We start from the raw sequence: 20,133 nt of genomic DNA, 5'->3' as shown, positions 1-20,133 counted from the left end.
TGCTCCAATGCTATAGATGACTTTTTCACTATCTTCAAGATCTTACACGCTTTAGGTTGAGAGGATATTTGTACACATAACATCTCAATAAATAAAACATACAGAGAATTTGTGGTAGCATGAAAAAAAGTGTCAAGTTAAATAAAAACCTTCAAAGTTTACAGACAACCCCAAATATGGTCATCATTCCATCAGCCCTTCCCCTCCTTCCTCCCCCGTCCAGATGACCTCTGCCACTGTCATAGGAGCCTCTGTGAGGAGGGAAACACGAGAATCCTAACTTTTTGAAAGTTCATCAGAATGTAAAGCCAGTAGAAAGGAAGATGTGAAAGCAAAAATAAATTTAAGCCTTAAGCACAACGAAGATGGGTGGCCTCTCGGATCAAATAACGTCCACTTTCACTTCATAAAACTCTTCATTTGCCTTTTATGCTGCTTGAAATACCACACATTATTCATTTGAATTAATAGGAAGCCTGTTCTGAAAAATATAAAAATCACTCTCAAAAGAAGTTTGATATCACAGAGAAAAATGGTTTTTGAGTCACAGAGGTCAGTTAGGTTTTAGTTCTGCTTACTGGCTACATGAATTGAGCAAGTTATTTACTTGTAAACATGAAGATAAATAATTCTACTGACAAGAGTGTTTGGAGGATGAAGTGTGACAATATGCCATCAACAGATGAATGGATAAAGAAGAGATGGTGTGTGTGTCTAGGTATGTCTATATATAATGGAATGTTACTCAGCCATAAAAAAGAATGAAATCTTGCCATTAGCAATGACATGGATAGAGCTACAGAGTATAATGCTAAGCAAAATAAGTCAGTCAGAGAAAGACAAATACCATATGATTTCACTCATATGTGGAATTTAAGAAACAAAACAAAAAAGGGGGAAGAAAGAGAGAGAGAGTGAGAGAGAAGCAAACCAAGAAACAGACTCAACTATAGAGTACAAACTGGTGGATACCAGAGAGGAGGTGGGTTGGGGGATGAGTGATATAGGTGAAGGGGTTTAAGAAGAGTACACTTATCATGATGAGCACTGAGTAATGTACTGAAGTGCTGAATCACTATATTGTACACCTAAAACTAATACACCATTGTATGTTAACTATACTGGAATTAAAATAAAACACAATAAAAAATAAATAAAATAAAGTAGTCCCAGAGTACCCAGACAGATATTCACATATCAGAGTATATTAGGTCACCAAAAAAGGTTGCTTTCTATAGCAAATGTCTGACTTCAGTGGCTCAAACGGAATGACAATTTTCACTGGTAGAGGGAGAGTTTGGCACTTTGGTTCTAGAACAACTTTTCTCCAGGGATGGGCACCATGCTAGGAAAAGACGAGCAAAGTTTTCTGCACCAAAGAGCTTCTAGGAATTTAGTGCACTTAGCACTTTTGTTCAGTTACATTAGGAGTTAAGTAGTCTTATACGTGGCCTGGGAAGCTAACCAATGGAGACAAACCATGAGAGACTCTGGACCCCGGGAAACAAACTGAGGGTTACAGAAGGGAGGAGGATGCGGGGATGGGGTAACTGGGTAATAGGTATTAAGGAGGGCATGTGATGTGATGAGCACTGGGTATTATATGCAACTAATGAATCATTGAACACTACATCAAAAACTAATGAAGTACTAAATGTTGGTTAATTGAACATAATAAATAAAAAAATTAAAAATAAAGAGTAAAAAAAATAAATCAGATAGTATATTTTAAACTTTAAGATACTGTCTTTATGAAGATTTATGGGAACATAACTTGTCTGTAAATTGGCATTTGTATAATAACCACGTTTTTACATTTGTACAATGATAACATTTACCTACAAGAAAGCAGAAGACTAATTTTGAAAATGGAAATATTTAGAACTTACAGATAAAATGATAAAGGGCATGTGGTTGACTGAGGAGTGAGCCTAAGGTGCTGCCTTCAGGGAGGGCCCTTCTAGAAAAAGGAAAACCATGTGGAGAAAGAGGTCTATAATATCTTTTGTTGACCCAAACCATCTTTGAACTCACATATATAAAAGTCATCACCTTAGAGCTTGGTTACTGAAGAAATGAATATCCCAACTCAGATCATTAACAGTTCATACTGCTCTATATATTCCTCAAGGTGTGTATTTTTCAGTCTGCAATTATTCACATTATCACCATGTTTTCATTGACAACATCTTTGGAAATATCATGTGATGAATATGCCCTTTTAAACACTGAATAACCAAACTTAATGAAGATGAAATGAATATGATAAATTGGATTTCACACAGATTATAGGTTGTGATACTCTGAATAAGTATCATCTATACTTGCCCTTTTCTTAAAGGAATGCAGAGTGCTAATTGGGTATAATCAGGGATTACTTTTAGTTTTCTTCCCATTTCAAGTTCTAAGAGTTCACTTTGTATTCCCCCCAATTTTTAGTTGGGTAAAATATCCCTTAGTCTTCTAGTTGTATGTTCAACATAAAATTCCATTCTACCACCCCCACAAAATTTAGAAATTTTAAATCTTATATGCTTTCTCTGAAGGCTATAGAGATTTCTGTCCATTTTCATGAAAGTCATAATATTTCCAGCTGTAAAAAATTTTAGAAAGAACTCTAAGATTCCCATCCCCTGATGCATACATTTCTTCTCCCAGTTATTCAAACACTAATCCATGTGCTGCTGTAAGGGAATTTTGCAGATATAATCAAGGTCTCAAATCAGTGGACTTTAAGATGAAGAGATTATCCTTGGTGGGCCTACTCTAATCAGGTGACACATTTGAAAAGGACTAGCTAGTTCTACCTGGAGAGACAGACAGATTCAAGATGTGAGAGATTTGTTTGAGGGTGATTCTTCATTGCTGGCTGTAGAGATGGAGTGGGCCACATGCAAAGAATGTGGGTAGAATCTAGGAGCTGAGAGAGGTCTGTGACAGCCAACAAGAGAATAGGGACCCCAGTTCAGCTTCAAAGAACTGAGTTCTGGGGCGCCTGGGTGGCTCAGTTTGTTGGGCGCCCAACACTTGATTTTGGCTCAGGTCATGATCTCAGGGCAGTGAGATCGAGCCCTGTGTTGGGCTCCCCACTCAGTCCCGAGTCGACTTGAGATTCTCCCTCTCCTTCTGCCTCTCCCCCTGCTCACAAACATGCTCTCTCTCTCTAAAATAAATAAATAAATAAATAAATAAATAAATAAAATCTTCAAAGAACTGAGCTCTGCTTATAACCTAAGTGAGCTTGGAAGATGATCACAAATGTCAGATCAGATAGCTGCCCCAACCAACACTTGATTTCAACCTTGTGAGAGCCTGAGCAGAGAACTCAGACATGACACATACAGAATTATGAGCTAGTTGCTTTAAGTCGCTAACTTTGTGGTAATTTGTGGCAATAGAAAATTAATACACCAGTGTATGTTTTATGACGCAAGCAGGAAAAAAATGCATGAGCACCATGGTGCAGTGCATCTCTACTTACAATCAGGCTAGATTCCCAAGGCTCTACAAAGCCTATTTCTTTTCAAATCTAAAATGATATTATGCAAACCACTAACAGTACCTCTCTAGAATGGAAAGTTGGTGATGCGTGTTTGCTTTAATGCATTTCTTGTTTGTATTCATAAAAGCGACACTGAGTTGAAAGTTTATTCATACAGGATTAAGTAGCAGCAGTTTTAGCCTATGGCTCCTGAAGCTTTTGTAATTTGGCATTGTACACCTGATATTCCCCAGATGTTTTCTCAAAGGAAGAAACATTAACACTCCCATTCATTGGTCTCCATTCCCCACTCCCACGCTCACAGCTCCTTGTATGGGATTTATAGATATGACTGCCACAGCACATGAAGCAGTGTGTCATTGGTTATTGAATCACTCTTCTGCTGAGAGTCCCACCGTTCAGTCTGTAACAGTGTGAGTTTGTGTGCATCTCAGTGGTGGGATATGATCTTCCTGTCAGCTACTTTCTTCATTTGTCCTACTCAGAGGAACTCTGCTATGATGGGAAGATAGATTTCAAAGCTTATAAATCTCCTTGAGGTCTAGCCTTTCGTCTTTGGTTCTCTTATTGTTTTTGAATGACTTGAAGATATAGTAAGATTCTCTGAGAAAATGGTCAAATAAATGAAGAATGAATGAATGATTGAATAGATGAATCTATAAAAAATAAATCAATTTAAGAATTTTAACATGGACTCAATAGAAAAGCCGTCTGGCACTGCAAAATAAATAAATAAATAAATAATAATAATAGTGCCCCAGGAGTTAAAAGGCATGAGTTTGAGATGGCTGCTAGTTCAGTTATATCAAAGAAATCATTTAATCATCTCTGGGCCTCAGTTTTCTCACCTGGAAAATGTGTTGAATTTTACAAGTAGCCTCTAAGTTATCTTTCACTTCTGAATTTAGGTTTTAAGCCATTTAAGAGGCTAAGTAATATTATACTCCATGGAGCTTCTATTTGTTGTTATATTCTGGCACCTTAGCTTTTGTCCATTGGAAGACATGCTGCCTTTCCACAGCCAGTTGTCTAGATTCTTTTTAATCAGTCAATGCACACATTGTCACTTTCTTTAATTATTGTAAGTTTGGGTAGGGTCACTGGCTGAGGTAGTACTTTATTTGAAGAAATATATTTTAGCAATATCAGGAGATATTTTTAAACTATAGGGTCATTACAAATGTGAAAGCTATAAGCTTGTAATACCATAACGATAACTAACATGTATTGAGTGCCAAGCACTACATTAAGCATCCTATATGTATTATTTTAGTTAATCCTCAAAAACAACTTTATGAGGTTAAGTGCAATTACTATCACAATTTTGCAGATGAGAAAATCAAGGTACAGAAAAGTTAATTTACTCAAGATCATACAGCTAGTAAATAATAATTGTTAAAATTTAAGATTACATGTTCTTAATAAACTTCCATCATCCCTAAGAATCATCTGTGTGATTTTACTTCCCATCTACAATCCCACAAAATTCCAGAAATCAAGTAATTATCCCTGTTACATTAGTGTCTTTCAATTACACTGTCAATGTTGGCCAGTGACCATCGTTTGCATTAACAATGGCAATGGTTGGGAATTTTCTTAAGGTTGTCTCCCCGTAAAAAACCCTGCTCCTGTGCCCAAGGAGCACCCAGGGACACTCAAAAAGGGCCTAAAATGATTCTCAAAATATCCTTGATACTATGTGTCTATATAGTCTATAGCTGTAGAAACAAGGAACTTAGAAAGAGATGCAAGGACATAAACTAATGAGAAACACTCTCTAAAGGAATTAGGAGACAAAAGTGAGAGATTTGGCTCTGATCAACACTGAGGCAGGAAATGCTCCTACCAAGAAAAGGCAACTGAGTCAAGGTAAACTTAAACTTAGCAAAGGTATTAGTCTTAAAGTTTGGACTTGCATAAGGTAAGAGAAGTAAAAGATGCTCCATGCTTGGTGTAGGGCTGTGGCCCTATGCCTAGAGAGAGGAAACTGGATTTGGAAGATTTGAGAAAAAACTAAGCAGACATTATCAAGAAACTTCATGTTCAGAGGTTAGAAAGATTGGATGTAGAATATGGCTGAGACCTTACGTGAGAACACAGACTTACATTTACTTTGTAATTAAAGATTAGGCATATCTGAAAGAGGAAGATGTGTTTCACTGCACCTCTGACTTCAATGTATTTAATTTGAATCCTGGAAGAAAAAGATAATTGTTGTATATTTCATGTCTAATCTGCAATGTAACACTGCAAAGGAGACATTATTATCGACACTTTATAGATAAGAGAACTAAGCCTCTGAAGTTAAGGTCCACAGCCAGTAAATGACAGGGGGATATGTGAAGCCAAAGAGGTAATTTGAACATGTGCTCTTTCCATTAAATTGTTCTACTTGTCAGGAAGGAACTCAGCTAAGATAGGAAGCTTAGTTTTACATCAATTTTTCTCCCATTTAACATTTAAATTTATTATTTTCCTATTTTTTTATAATTTAAATTTTGTTAGTTATAAATTACATATGTTGTGCTAGGTAACTTTTACTTAAGCAACACATTGGGTTTATTTATTATATAAGTATGTCCTCCTCCATATTTTCCTCACTTCCCAGTATCAGTTTTGTGTTCAGCTTTATTGAGATACAATTTACAGATAACATTGTGTTAGTTTACAGTATAAAACATGTTGATTTGATATACTGCAAAATGATTACCACTCCATCATGTCACATAATTACCCTTTCTTTTTTGTGGTGAGAATATTTCAGATCTTATTCTCTTAGCAACATTCAAGTGTAAAACACAGTATTATTAGCTATAATGCCCATGTTGTACATTAGATTCCTAGAACTTATTCATCTTATAATTGGAAGTTTGTACCCTTTCATCAACATCTCCCTGCTTCTCCCATGCCCCACCCCCACCCCCAGCCTTGGTAACCACCATTCTACTCTGTTTCTGTGAATTCAGCTTTTTAGAGTCCACATATAAGTGATATCATACAGTATTTGTCTTTGTCTGACTTATTTCACTTAGCATAATGCCCTTTAGTTCTATCCATGTTGTCCCAAATAGCAGGATTTCCTTCTTTCTTGTGCCTGAATAATATTCCTGTGTGTCTGTGTGCGTGTGTGTCTATACACACACGCACACACACACACCTTTGTATATATACCCATGGGATTGCTAGATCATAAAGTAGTTCTAGTTTTAATTTTTTGAGAAAATTCCATACTGTTTTCCACAGTGGTTGCACCAGTTTACATTCTTCAAAAGAGCACACAAGGGATTGCATCCTCTCCAACACTTGTCATCTCATCTTTTGATGATAGCCATTCTAAAAGGTGTGAGATGATATCTCATTGAGTTTTGATTTGCATTTCCCTGATAATTAGTGATACTGAACCCTTATTCATGTGCCTGTTGACCATTCAGTATGTCTTCTGTGGAGAAATGTCTATTCAGATCTTTTACCCATTTTTTAATCAGACTTTTTTTTTTTTTGCTGTTGAGTTGTATAGGTTCTTTATATATTTTGGATATTAACCCTTTATCAGATATATGATTTGTAAATATTTTCTTCCATTCAATAGGTTTCCTTTTCATTTTGTTGGTGACTTCCTTTGATGTGCAGGAGCTTTTTAGTTTGATAGATAGTACTAGTTTTTGCTTTTGTTACTTGTACTTTTGGTGTCATATTCAAATAATTGTTGCCACAACGAATGTCAAGAAGATTTTTCCCCATGTTTTCTTCTAGAAGTTTTATGGTTTCAGGTCTTATGTTTAAGTCTTTAATCCATTTCGAATTATTTTTGAGATGGTGTACAGGGGCGCTATTTCATTCTTCTGCATGTGGTTATCCAGCTTTCCAACACTATATATTGAGGAGATTATCCTTTCCCCATTGAGTATTCTTGGCTGCCTTGTTAAATATTAGCTGATCATAAATGTGAGGGTTTATGCCTGGGCTCTTGATTATTTTCCATTGGTCTGTGTGTCTGTTTTTATGTCAGTATCCTGCTGTTTTGATTACTATAGCTTTGTATTAGTGTTTGAAATCAGGAAGTGTGATGTCTTTGGCTTTGTTCTTCTTTCTCAAGATTGTTTAGCTATGCAGGGTCTTTTGTAGTTCCATACAACTTTTAGGATTTTTTTTCTATTTCTGTGAAAAATGTCACTAGAATTTTGATGGAGATTGCATTGATCTATAGATGCTTTGGACAGTATTTACCTTTTAACAATATTAACTCTTCCAATCCATGAACACAGGATATCTTTCATTTATTTTTGTCTTCTTTGATTTCCTTCATCAAAATGTTATAGTTTTCAATACAGAGATCTTTCACTTCCCCAGTTAAATTTATTCTTAAGTATCTTATTATTTTTAATATGATCTTTTTTATTTCTTTTTCAGCTATTTCATTGTTAATGTATAGAAATGCAGCCATTTTCTGTATGCTGATTTTGTATCATGCACCTTTACTGAATTCATTGATTAGTCAACAGTTTTTGGTGGAATCTTTAGGATTTTCTCTATATAAGATCATCTATCTGCAAATAAAGACAATTTATTCCCTTCTGATTTGGATGCCTTTTATTTCTTTTTCTTGCTTGATTGCTCTGGCTAGAACTCCAGTACCATGTTGAATAGGTGGTGAAAGTGGGCACCCTAGGTGTCTTGTTCCTGATCTTAGAGAGGAAGATTTCAACCTTTCTCTGTGAAATAATATATAAGCTGTGGGCTTGCCATAGATGGCCTTTATTATGTTGAGGTATGTTCTTTCTATATAAAATTTGTTGAGCATTTTTATCATGAAAGGATGCTATATTTGTCAAATGATCTTTCTATATCTATTGAGATAATCATATGATTTTTATCTTTCATTCTATTAATGTGTGTATCACATTTATTGATTTGTGTATGTCAAAGCATCCTTGTACCTCAGGAATTAATATTGCTTGATCATAATGCATGATCCTTTCAATATATTGTTGAATTTGACTTGCTAATTTTGTTGAGAATTTTTATATCTCTGTTCATCAGGGATTTTAGCCTGTAGTGTCTTTATCTGGCTTTAGTATCAGGATAATGCTTGCCTTGTAAAATGAATTTGGGAATGTTCCTTCTTCTTCATTTTTTTTTTTTGGAAGAGTTTGAGAAGAATTATTGTTAATTTTTCTTTAAATATTTGGTAGAATTCACTAGTGAAATCGTCTGGTCCTGGGTTTTTCTGTATTGGGAGGTTTTGATTACTGATTCAACCTCCTTACTCCTTATTTATTGATCTGTTCAGATTTTCTATTTCTTCATGATATAATCTTGGTAGGTTGTATGTTTCCAGGAGTTTATCTATTTATTCTAGGTTATCCAATTTGTTAGTATATAATTGTTCACAGTAGTCTCATATGATCCTTTGTATTTCTGTAGTATCTGTTATAATATTTCTTCTTTCATTTTCTGATTTTGAGTCTTCTCTCTTTTCTTCTTAGTCTAGCAAAAGATTTGTCAATTTTTTTTACCTTTTCATAAAACCAACTCTTAGTTTAGTTAATCTTTTCTATTGTCTCTTAGTCTCTATTTCATTTATTTCTGCTCTGACCTTTGTTATTTCCTTCTGCTAACTCTGGGCTTTGTTTTTTCTTCTCCTTCTTTTTTAAAATTTTAATTCCAGTATAGTTAACATAGTGTTATATTAGTTTCAGGTGCACAACAGTTTTTCTTCTTTTCTAATTCCTTGAGGTGTGAAGTTAGGTTGTTTATTTAAGATCTTTCTTTTTTCTTAATGTAGGCATTTATCACTATGAAATTCCATCTTAGAACTGCTTTTGCAGCATCCCATAGTTTTGATATGTGTTTCCATTTTCATTTGTTTCAAGATATTTTTTTTGTTTTCCTTTTGGTTTCTCCTCTGACTCATTGGTTGTTCAGAAGTGTATTGCTTAATTTACACACATTTGTGAATTTTCTAGCTTTCCTCCAGTTACTAACTTCTACATACCATTGTAGTCACAAAACATAGTATGATTTCAGTCTTAAATATTTGCTAAGACTTGTTGTGGCTTACAGTGATCTATCCTAAAGAATGTTCTGTGTGTTCTTGAGAAGAATGTGTATTCTCTTGCTGTTGTGTGGAATGTTCTATATATGTCTGATTAGTCCATTTTGTCTAAAGTATGGTCAAGTCCAATGTTTCCTTGTTGATTTTCTGTCTGGATGATGGATCCATGCTAAAAAATGGGATACTGAAGTCTTCTACTATTATTGTATAGTCTATTTCTCTCTTTCAGATCTGTTTGTTTTTGCTTGATTTATTTAGGTATTCTAGTGTTAGGTACAATATTTATGATGGTTATATCTTCTTGATGAATTGACTCCTTTGTCATTATATAATGACTTTCTTTGTCTCCTGTTACCAGTTTGGGCTTATGGTCTCTTGTCCATATCAGTTTTTGAGGAGGAAGACAACAGAAACAAACAACTATAATAGAGGAAGGAGGTTGATGAAAATATCTGCATGTATATGTTTAGCACAAACAATCTATGATTGGAGGAAAAATGTGGATGGGTGTTTTCTGAGAGAAGTTTTTTTGAGAAAGGAAGCAATCTGAACCATCTCCAAACTTCCTGATAAAGTTGTGACTATAGCACAGTCTTTACTGGATAATCTATTTAGATTATTGTTCATCATTCAGGAAGTATAAGAGATTCTAAGAGTAATGATTCATATCCTCTCTCTCTGTTTCTCCTTCTCACTGAATAATTTAGAGATTTCCAGGACAACACGCCTGGAGAGCACAGGAACCTTCTAAAAAATGACCTTCCTTTGCCTCAGGCATTCTGGTTTAAATATCTTTAGTACAACTTTAAAAAGACACAAATTATATATATTCTTCTTCTAAAATGGTAATTCAGAGATCTAAGCCTTTGTGTTATGCTGAAAGTTAATAATTTATCCTTTATCACCTTAATTGCAAACATTTCAATTTATTGAATTTACTTTGGCTCTCAATCTCAGGAATATAAACCAATTTGGGATAAGGTTATCCAATATATTGCTACTTGCTATGTGTGATCAGACAGTTACAGATGTCCATCTGTTTCTTTCTGACGTCATACAAGGAAACACTGAGAAGGACTAGTGCAATCAAAGAAATAACTTTGATAATATCACATAATGTCACAACCCATTTGTTGATATCATTACCTCCTGGTTTAGGATAATCAGAAAGTCACACTTCCATGGCACTCCACCCACACACCCCACATGACATTGGATCCAACTGTCATCTCTAATAGACACAGCACTGGGTTCAAAGCTGTGGCAGTTGTTGTTTTTTGTTTTTTTTTTTAAGTGACTCAATACCCAGAAGGCCACCAAGCTTCAGAATCCCGTAAACACCATCACTGTTCGGGTTGGCCACACTCTATGTAAGTTTAGAAAAATTATTCCTAACTGACTTTTTGATTCTTGTTTTGCCAAAAATCTAGAATTTTAAATAGATACAACTTTAAAAATTGCAATAAGAACTATCAAGATTATAGTTCTCATATTTAGAAGGCAAAGAAAACAGACTGCCTTTGGAGAGGGATAAAACAGTTTCTTGACCCCTTACATGCTGCCTACTACACATCAGTGGGTAGGGGCTTTTGGTAAAAACCCACATGTGTGCTCATCCCAAGGTCAGCTGGCTCACTGCTTTGTCACCTTGAGCAAGTCATCTATATAATGCAGACAACAATAGTATTCACCTCAGAGGGTTGATAAGAAAAGCAAATGAGCTCAGAAATACAATGGAGTTAGTGCTTGGTGCACAGGATACACAACTATGATGATTATTTCTACTATTATATCTATTGCATTGTTACCATGGAGGGGCTTTCCATAAGCAATCAAATTACCTGAAAATGTCCAAAAGGAGAAAGAATTCCCATCAGTAATTCATAGTCAGTTTGCTTTTTTCTCCAGAAGCATTGGTCTAAATCTGATGAAAAGCTCATTAAAAACTCTTGCAACTTTCCTGGTAAATGCAAGACTTTCTGATAAATGTTTGCTTTCTTTCATTCATTCATTCAACAAAAACATGCTGTATTCCTACATCATGTAGAGCATGAAAAAATCAATACTTATATCTAAAGGGTGTACAGTGTAGTAAAGGAGATAATATACTTGCATAAATAACTATATTAAGGAGGAAGTAGAAGGCATAGGAGGGATAAGAAAAATTAAGACAGAAAGAGGAAAGATTATTCTGAGGTTCAAGGAATAACCACAAAGAAGGTATTATCTGAAATAGACCTTGAAGGAGAGTTGTGGTTCAGAAAAGCAGGGCCAGCAGAATGGGGGAGGGTGTTACAGATTCAAGGAATAGCCTCTAAAGGGCAAGTACACAGGAAATAAGGGTCAAGCCTGACAGGTACAGGTGGTGTTGAAGACTGGACGGGATGGAAGATGGGCAACAGATGGTGAAGCCCTTGAATATCTGACTCTGTGACCAGAGGCAAAAATGAATTGTGCTTTATTCTCTATTTTTACCTGGAGGTCAGCCCTTAATTTCAATTAAGTCTTATTTAAGGCTAAACGTGTGTTGTTGTTGTTTTTAAAGTATCTCATACTGTTCTTTGTGTGCTACTCTTATTATAATTAGGAGAAAGCAACAGGATCTGAAGTCTTCTTCATGGCATGTTTGTGGGTCCTTTAATTCTCAGGGCTCATCTGGTGTGACATTGGAAGAAACTGTTTTTATATTCCACTGGCCGATCTTTGGTGGGATATCTATCTGAAGTTTGCAGTCTCAGGCCTGAAACACCTCCTACGTAAATACTAAAGATTGCTGAGAGAGAAGCCAAGTTGGGAAGCCTCTGACGGTGAAAGGCGGGTGACATGTGTAAACACATTTTGTTCAGGAATGAGAGCTGAATGGTTGGGCGCGTCTGTTTGTTGGAGTTAACAGCCTCTCCCTAACTCTTTTATTAAACACTCAACTAACCTTCAATTGCCCTTTTAGAACTTAATCTCAGTGCAGCTTCCAGCATTTCAAAATCATCAAACATAAAGAAGTACTACCCTGAAAGGGGTGGGGTCTGTGTTTAATGTTAAGTGACTAATTACAACTAGTAAACTCGGCAAATGCCCCAGAATGGGAGGTGGGCTAGATTTACAAATCAGTATCTCTATTAGTTTGTGTAAATAATACATTTATAACAAACTGGCACACAGTTTAGAAAAAAGTGTTCTTCTAAAACCGCTACAAATTTAAAATGCCAAAGTATCAGCAGAATGTTTCTTATGAAGTAAGCCTTCATCTTCTAGGAAAGAGTAATCATGATTAATGATTAATCATTATTTTAGGGTCTCTAAAGCTAGTTCATACATAAAATCCATTCAGCAAGAGTTTAGGTTCCTGTTTTCTCTGATTCCCCCTGCTGAAAATTTCTTTATTGTAGAAACCCTTTCAGCCAGTCCCTGTGCTGCAGCATTTCTCAGTGTTTTCCTCAGGCTACCTGATCACCTGGAGATCCTGGGCCTCACCCCAGGCTAATCAAAGAGGCTTAATAGGGGCAGGGTCCTGAGATTTGTATTAGAAAGAAGAAAACTTTATTTCTATGATTACTGAAGTCACTTATACCTAGATTCTTAACGATATTCTTCCCAGACAACTGAACCATTCAAAGACTGGATTGATACTGGGGACAGATATTTTTCTCAGCAGCCATGTGACTTTAGAATGATGTCATCTAAAGTCAAAAACTTAATCTAATATCTTCACCAACAAGTTATAGACAGCCAAGGGAACAATTGTGGGTGGAATTTCAGAGGATAATTACAAACCAAACTTCTATAAATACTCAACTGTTATTTACTTTTCTTCCCTTTAATATTTGGCACTTTTCTTCCTGTTGGGTTGGCCTGGGTTTTTTTCTTTTGTTTTGTTTTGGGGTTTTTTTGCCATTTCTTTCCTTTTGGATTTCCCCCAGATACTGAGTAGTAAGACTAGCTGTGTGTAACAAAAGAGAAGCCATTACAACGTCACTCCTGCAAAAACACCCCTTCCAAAACAGTTCCATTTCTAGCTTATAAACTCCACACCTCCTCAGCCCATTTAACCTCTTATGTAAATACAAATAAGTGTGTATATTTTGGATACTAGCAATTTTTCTACTTTCTAAATACTGCCTTTGATCTTCAGGTTTACAAGTATATGACCAATTATATCTTGGCTAGTTCTATACTTTAAGTCAACCAACTGTTTATTTTATAACTTATTGTTTCGTGTTCTGTGAAAGAACTTGAAGTAAAACGTACATCACATTTAACAAGGAGGCTGTGTGGTTAATGAGAAGAGATGGCCCTGCAAACAGAAGAACTAAATTTAAGTCCCAGTTTATGATCCACATGATGGCAGGGAAATTTACCTACTGCCTCCAAGTGTCAGTTTCCTCTTCAAATAAAATACAAATCAAGATAATTTTTATTCCATACCAGTTATTGTAAGGGTTAAACGAGATCAAGAATATTTTGTGTCCCAATTAAGCACTTGTGAATGCCTGGTAGTGCTAAGGAAGCCATGACTTGTTCCTTGATCTCTGATATAGCCTTTCATTTATTTTTACGTTTTTGCATTTTTCAAAATGAGTTGGTTTTCTTGCCCCTTCCTTAAGGATTTAGGACATGGTTTTTGCACATTTGGTTCATCTACGATCAAATGTGAAATGCAATGCTCAACATTTCGTTTAGATGACACTGTTGCCACCAAGTGGTCACTAAGAGATACTGCAAGCCAAAATCCAGGTGTGATAAGCCACAGCCACATGATGATGGATCAGGCAATTAAAATTCTGTGCAAAAGAACCCAAAGTAGTAGCTTATCTTCTCCTTCCTTGGTGATATAAACTGAGTAATACAACTTTGATCTAAATCTGCAACGCCATCTTACTCTTTCTTCCTCTCTGATTTACCCTAGGGCCCACAATCAACAATTTAAATAATCATTGGCTCTCTCCCAAATCCCCAACGCTGGTTCTCTGTACTAACAGCCAAAGACCTGCAGAGAAATCTGAGACCTGAAATGCCGGGATGGGGGGTACAGTTCACTACCAAAATATACCCAACATCTTATGTGTGTTTAATCTTTATACCCTCTGAGTAGCATATCAATATCTTTTTTTTTATAGGCTGGGAAACTGAGGCTCAGATTGGTTCAGGAACTTCCAACATTGCCCAGTTTATGAGCAGCAGGATAGGCTTCAAACCCAGTACTCAACCAAGGTTTTGCTCACCATCTCTCAAAACCTCTCTCCGTGTCACATCTTGGCTCTGTGTCTTTTGGCTTCACCTTCTATAGAATTTTAGGAAGATACTTCAAATTACCTATGTCTGCACATTAGAATCACCTGGGGAGGTTTTTAAAAATATGAATGCCTAGGTTCCTGGTTCCCTCCTAATCAATTATAACCAAAACTCTGAGGGGCTCCAGTATCTATAATTAAAAAAAAAAAACTGCCAGTGATTGTTTCACTGTGAGAGCTGAGAACCATTGGCTTAAATAATATTATTCATTTTAAAACTCCTTTCTATTGCTTTAGCATTTAATCAGAAGGATATTCTTATTATAAAATATCTTATTAACACAGAATTTTTCTCTTGTTTTAATAACAGGTGGATGAGATATTTATAGATTCAGCCTTGAACAAGCATTAGATCAAGAACCAAGTAGTCAGACTGACGAATGTATGTTTGGGCAAAGGTGGACTCCCAGCCTGGAGGGACATAGAGCAAAGGAGATGGGAACTCATATGTTGTTGCCTCTATGAGCTTGGCTCTTGCCTAAGTTTTCTCATGAAGAGTATCTCTACAGCAATCTGGAGATACAGGGTTGACCACCATTTTCTAAATGCAAAAACTAAGACACAGGGAAGTTAAGTGAAGAACAAGGATTCAAACCCCATCAACTGGGGCGCCTGGGTGGCTCAGTTGGTTAGGCAACTGCCTTCGGCTTGGGTCACAGTTCCAGGGTCCTGGGATAGAGCCCCGCGTGGGGCTCCCTGCTTGGTGGAGAGCCTGCTTTTCCCTCTCCCTCTGCCTGCCGCTCTGCCTACTTGTGCTCTCTCTCTCTCTGTCAAATAAATAAAAACCTTAAAAAAAAAAAAGGTTAAAAAAAAAAAACATCAATTGATTGTAAGGCCCAGGACTACCAGAACCCGTGGCCTTGGGAAAACCCACCAAGTAGTCTTGACAGACGTATCAGTTCAAAAATAAGAAGGCAAAGCTGACTACAGAATGGGATCATAAGTTTTACCTGTAATGAAGTCCCGGGAGGCGTGCCCAAAAAAAAGATGTTCCTGTTTTAACGAATTTTCTGCTTGTTATGGTAGAGGGGGAAGGCTCATATCAATTGCAGAAATTTCTCAGAGGTTTCAACTATGTTATTTGGAAAGCACGTAGCAAAGCATAAATACATAATAGGTGCAAACCTATGGGCCCATAGGACTCATCCTCTTAAAAAATGAGTATGTTCAGACAGATTTATATAAAGGAAATAATAATAACTTTTCTCACCAACAGACTAATGCCTTATTGGAAGACTTACTCCAAGTTCCTTACACTTTACTAAATAGCTAGGGACCTCCAGAAAGATTTTATAATATAAATTGGATAAATTCTACAATGTTTAGGAGATAAGAAGCACATATTTGCTGAAATTCTCTGGATTTCATATCCTTTCTTTTCAAATTCTGATTTGCCATAACATTCTAGAAATATTATCATAGTGTTGTGAACTCCTTTGAATTTATAGTCATTATAACAATGTAAGCTTTTGTGTGGATCCAGAGAAATTCCACCTCATAAACAATGTTTTCCTTCTGTTTCAAGAGGGAAAATTACTTGGTCATACATTTGCCAATTTGACATAAAATTCTGATTATTTGTATCTTCACATTCTAGAGCCTAAATGGACCACGATATATAAAATGCTTCAGAATCAATATTTCCTGTTTTTAGTCAAAGGATTCAGGAGAATTAGGCCTGTAGTGTTTTTCAGAGCTTGGGTCTTTTGAAGTGTAAAAATAAGAGACATGGCAGATCAATACATAGAGTTCAATTTTTTTTTAAAGGCCTTTAATTGTTTGGTTTTCCTAATTTAAAAGGAAAAACTGAATACTACAGGTAGAGGGTCTTGAACTTGCTTATATGAAAAAAAAATTCAAGGAACTGGACATGTTTAATGTGGAGAAGACTCAGGAACCAAGAATGTCACTGTCTTCAAATATTTTATGTGGGAGAGGAACCTGATGTTTTATATATATGTCCCAACTGGTAGACCTAAGCCTAACATAATGGGAGATATAAAGTGACATATTTCAACTCAAAATGAAGAATTATCTTAAAATTAGAGCTGACCAAAGAGAAATAGCCTCTGGAGGAAAGTAAATGTCCCACCATTTTAATTCCTGCACGGGGCTAGAGGGCCATGGATGCCTAGAGGTGAGGGAGGTGTCAGATACATGAGAGATTGGCCAAAGACACCACGAAGGTTTCTTCTGATCCTCAGACTTTACAATTTGGATGAAATTTTTTTGATATCTGAGTCTTACCCAACTGCTATAATAAGCCTTCAAATTAATGGGGAAAATTTACTCAAAACATGATGGAAACTTGAAGAGGGAACATACGAAATGATATTGGGTCAGCAGTGACATACAGATGAATGTCAACGTAAGAAGATTAGTCCTCAGCACTTTTAGCAATTAAGGCAAGATTCAGGGGCATTAAATCCAGGAAAGAGTATAAGACCCGATGTATTCCTTGAATAAACACCTTTCTCTTGTATGTTGTAGTCCAGAGGAAGATGGTGTGAAGGTAGACATCATTATGGTGTTCCAGTTCCCCTCTACTGAGCAAAGGGCCTTAATAAAGGAGAAAATCCTTAGCATCTTAAATCAGAAGATAAGGAACACAAGAGCCTTACCCATAAATGCCTCTTCAGTTCAAGTTAATGGTAAGTCAGTACACCTTTCTATCAGATGTGAAGTTTTCTATTAGGTCCATTTTATGTCTAATCTTAAACTTAACTTGCCATTACTTCCATTCCAAATAACAGCTAGAATTTAGATGGGAAAAGTTTTTCTAGTTAAAAAAGTGACATTTCAAGGTTTTATGTTTCTCTGATGAAAGCATGTCTGAAGTTAGTTGTCAAGTGGTTTTTCCTGTAGGTACTGACTGACACTCATCCTTAAATAAAGGCCAACCTTACCACTAACGAGAATTAATCTGACCCAGCCACTGCCTCCATGACTAAGCTAGTGCAAATACCAAGCATTTAGCAACAACTATTTTTTGGGGTGGGACCTTCCTAAAACATAAACTCATTTGTTGCCTTTAAAAAATATGTGTGGTGTCTGTATATAGTGAAGTTTCTCTCCACTTTTTCTCCTGTGGGCATTTGGGAAGATAGTAAATCAACTTTGGAGCCACTAAAGCCACCTTATAAGTGATGTTTTAAAAATCACTGAGCTAGAAAAAAATCTCTGGAACCATTATACCATTATCATTGCTCTAAAAAGGCAAGTCAATCTTTATCAAGGCCCTTTTTTATGCCCTTCACATGCAGCATCTAATTTCTATATTCTTAGGAAGTAGGCAAATTCACCTTTATAAATATAAAAGACAAAAAGTTAAGGATGCTAATAAATAAGAGGATGTAAGATTCAAATCTAGATCTCTAATTTCTTGAGAGGCTCTATATGAAAAAGTGTTCTGTGGTCAAACACATCTTAGAAATTCTGTCTATGATATTCATTTCTTATATTAGCATATTAAAGGCTCTGCGGAGTCCAGCTAGACAGAAACCTGTTTACCCTTGTGCATTAAGCTGCTTCCGCAGCACCTACTTCTGGCACCTAAGTGCAGATTTCTCCTACAAATTCCAATGGACACCAGACTTAAAAGAGTCTCAGAGTAAGTGATTAATATCAGAGGTGAAACAGGATGCCCTACCCTTGTAAGGGTCTGGCTGATTCTTCAAGAGGAAACCTGACCAGGAAGTGAAAATCTGAGAGAATGGGATGGGCAAGAGTTTGCTGGTGAAGAGTCAGCTACTCCCGGAATGAAGCTGGGGACGTCTCCCAACCCAGGAGGGAAAACCTGTCAAGGGCTTAATCCACCTTGTTAGGTGAGGAAACAAATGAATCGAGGTTGTGAAATAGTGGCAATTCTGATAAATTATATGATGTGTTGTGTGTGATTTCCAATAACCAGTTAATTTGCCAGGAATTTTAAAGCCTGAGCTATTTGAAACCAGCAATGAAGCATGAAATGGTTATCAGTTGCCTGGACTTTTTGTTTTTTACAGGATCAGCTTGTGTGCTATAGCATATTTTAATGACTAGTAGCTTAAAAGGCAGGGTGCTGATGGAGAACCTGGTTTGAAAGTTACCTAATTCTGGGCGCCTGGGTGGCTCAGTCATTAAGCGTCTGCCTTCGGCTCAGGTCATGGTCCCGAGGTCCTGGGATCGAGTCCCACATCGGGCTCCCTGCTCCGCGGGAAGCCTGCTTCTCCCTCTCCCACTCCCCCTGCTTGTGTTCCTGCTCTCACTGTCTCTCTCTCTGTCAAATAAATAAAACTTTAAAAAAAAAAAAAAAAGAAAGTTACCTAATTCTAACCCATTAGTCATTTTCATGACTAAGGTGTTAATGTTTATTTCACTCATACACAGAGTCACTTCAAGACCACCCAAGTAATTGGCCCATGACTTTACCTCCATTCTCTCATCCATAAAACTGCAATGATTCTTCCTGTAATCATAGAAATAACATGAGGATATACAAGAAAATAGAAACGGTGAAACATACATAGGCCATTACCATTTAGAAAGCCGTAAGTTCTACACGTGCTTTGGAAACCTGAAAGCATAATGCGAGTGATTGGTAGTAGAAAAAGCTGGATAAAAGGGTTTCCCTGAAATGAGAAGGGACAGGTCGGGCCAGCGGAGGGAAGCGTCTGGCTCTGTAGGAGCCTCGCCAAGAGGTGCGCTGGAAAGATCCTCGGGCTGGACCTCACAGATTCCGAGGCCGCTAGCGAACCTTGAAATTTCCAAATGTAAAAAGAGCAGTGTTTACTAACACTTAGGAAAACCCATTTAGTGAAAAGCTCAGCAGAATCCTCAAGACAATTCTTTTTTATTATTATGTTATGTTAATCACCATACATTAGTTTTTGATGTAGTGTTCCATGATTCATTGTTTGTGCATAACACCCAGTGCTCCATGCAGAACGTGCCCTCTTTAATACCCATCACCAGGCAAACCCATCCCCCCACCCCCTCCCCTCTAGAACCCTGTTTGTTTCTCAGAGTCCATAGTCTCTATGGTCCATCTCCCCCTCCGATTTCCGCCCCCTTCATTCTTCCCCTCCTGCTATCTTCTTCCTTTTTTTTTTTTAAACATATAATGTATTATTTGTTTCAGAGGTACAGGTCTGTGATTCAACAGTGTTGCACAATTCACAGCCCTCACCATACCGCATACCCTCCCCAATGTCTATCACCCAGCCACCCCATCCCTCCCACTCCCCACCACTCCAGCAACCCTCAGTTTGTTTCCTGAGATTAAGAATTCCTCATATCAGTGAGGTCAA

General features: G+C 36.8%; 1 protein-coding gene across 1 annotated transcript in view; it reads left to right on the top strand.

The window, feature by feature from the left end:
• The first annotated feature begins 615 nt into the window (after positions 1–615).
• LOC116629143 (transmembrane protease serine 11A-like) overlaps positions 616–20,133 on the top strand; it is a 34,396-nt gene continuing 14,878 nt past the window's right edge. Inside the window, 5 exon segments of the mRNA XM_032399444.1 lie at positions 616–718; positions 12,505–12,578; positions 14,159–14,323; positions 15,156–15,223; positions 17,336–17,496. Coding sequence (XP_032255335.1) covers positions 616–718; positions 12,505–12,578; positions 14,159–14,323; positions 15,156–15,223; positions 17,336–17,496 — 571 coding nt within the window.

This window comes from Phoca vitulina, unplaced genomic scaffold, assembly GCF_004348235.1.
Source record: "Phoca vitulina isolate PV1807 unplaced genomic scaffold, GSC_HSeal_1.0 scaffold3, whole genome shotgun sequence".
NCBI classification, from domain to species: domain Eukaryota; kingdom Metazoa; phylum Chordata; class Mammalia; order Carnivora; family Phocidae; genus Phoca; species Phoca vitulina.
Note: the sequence above shows the minus strand (reverse complement) of the source record. Positions and strands in the feature narration are given on the sequence as shown.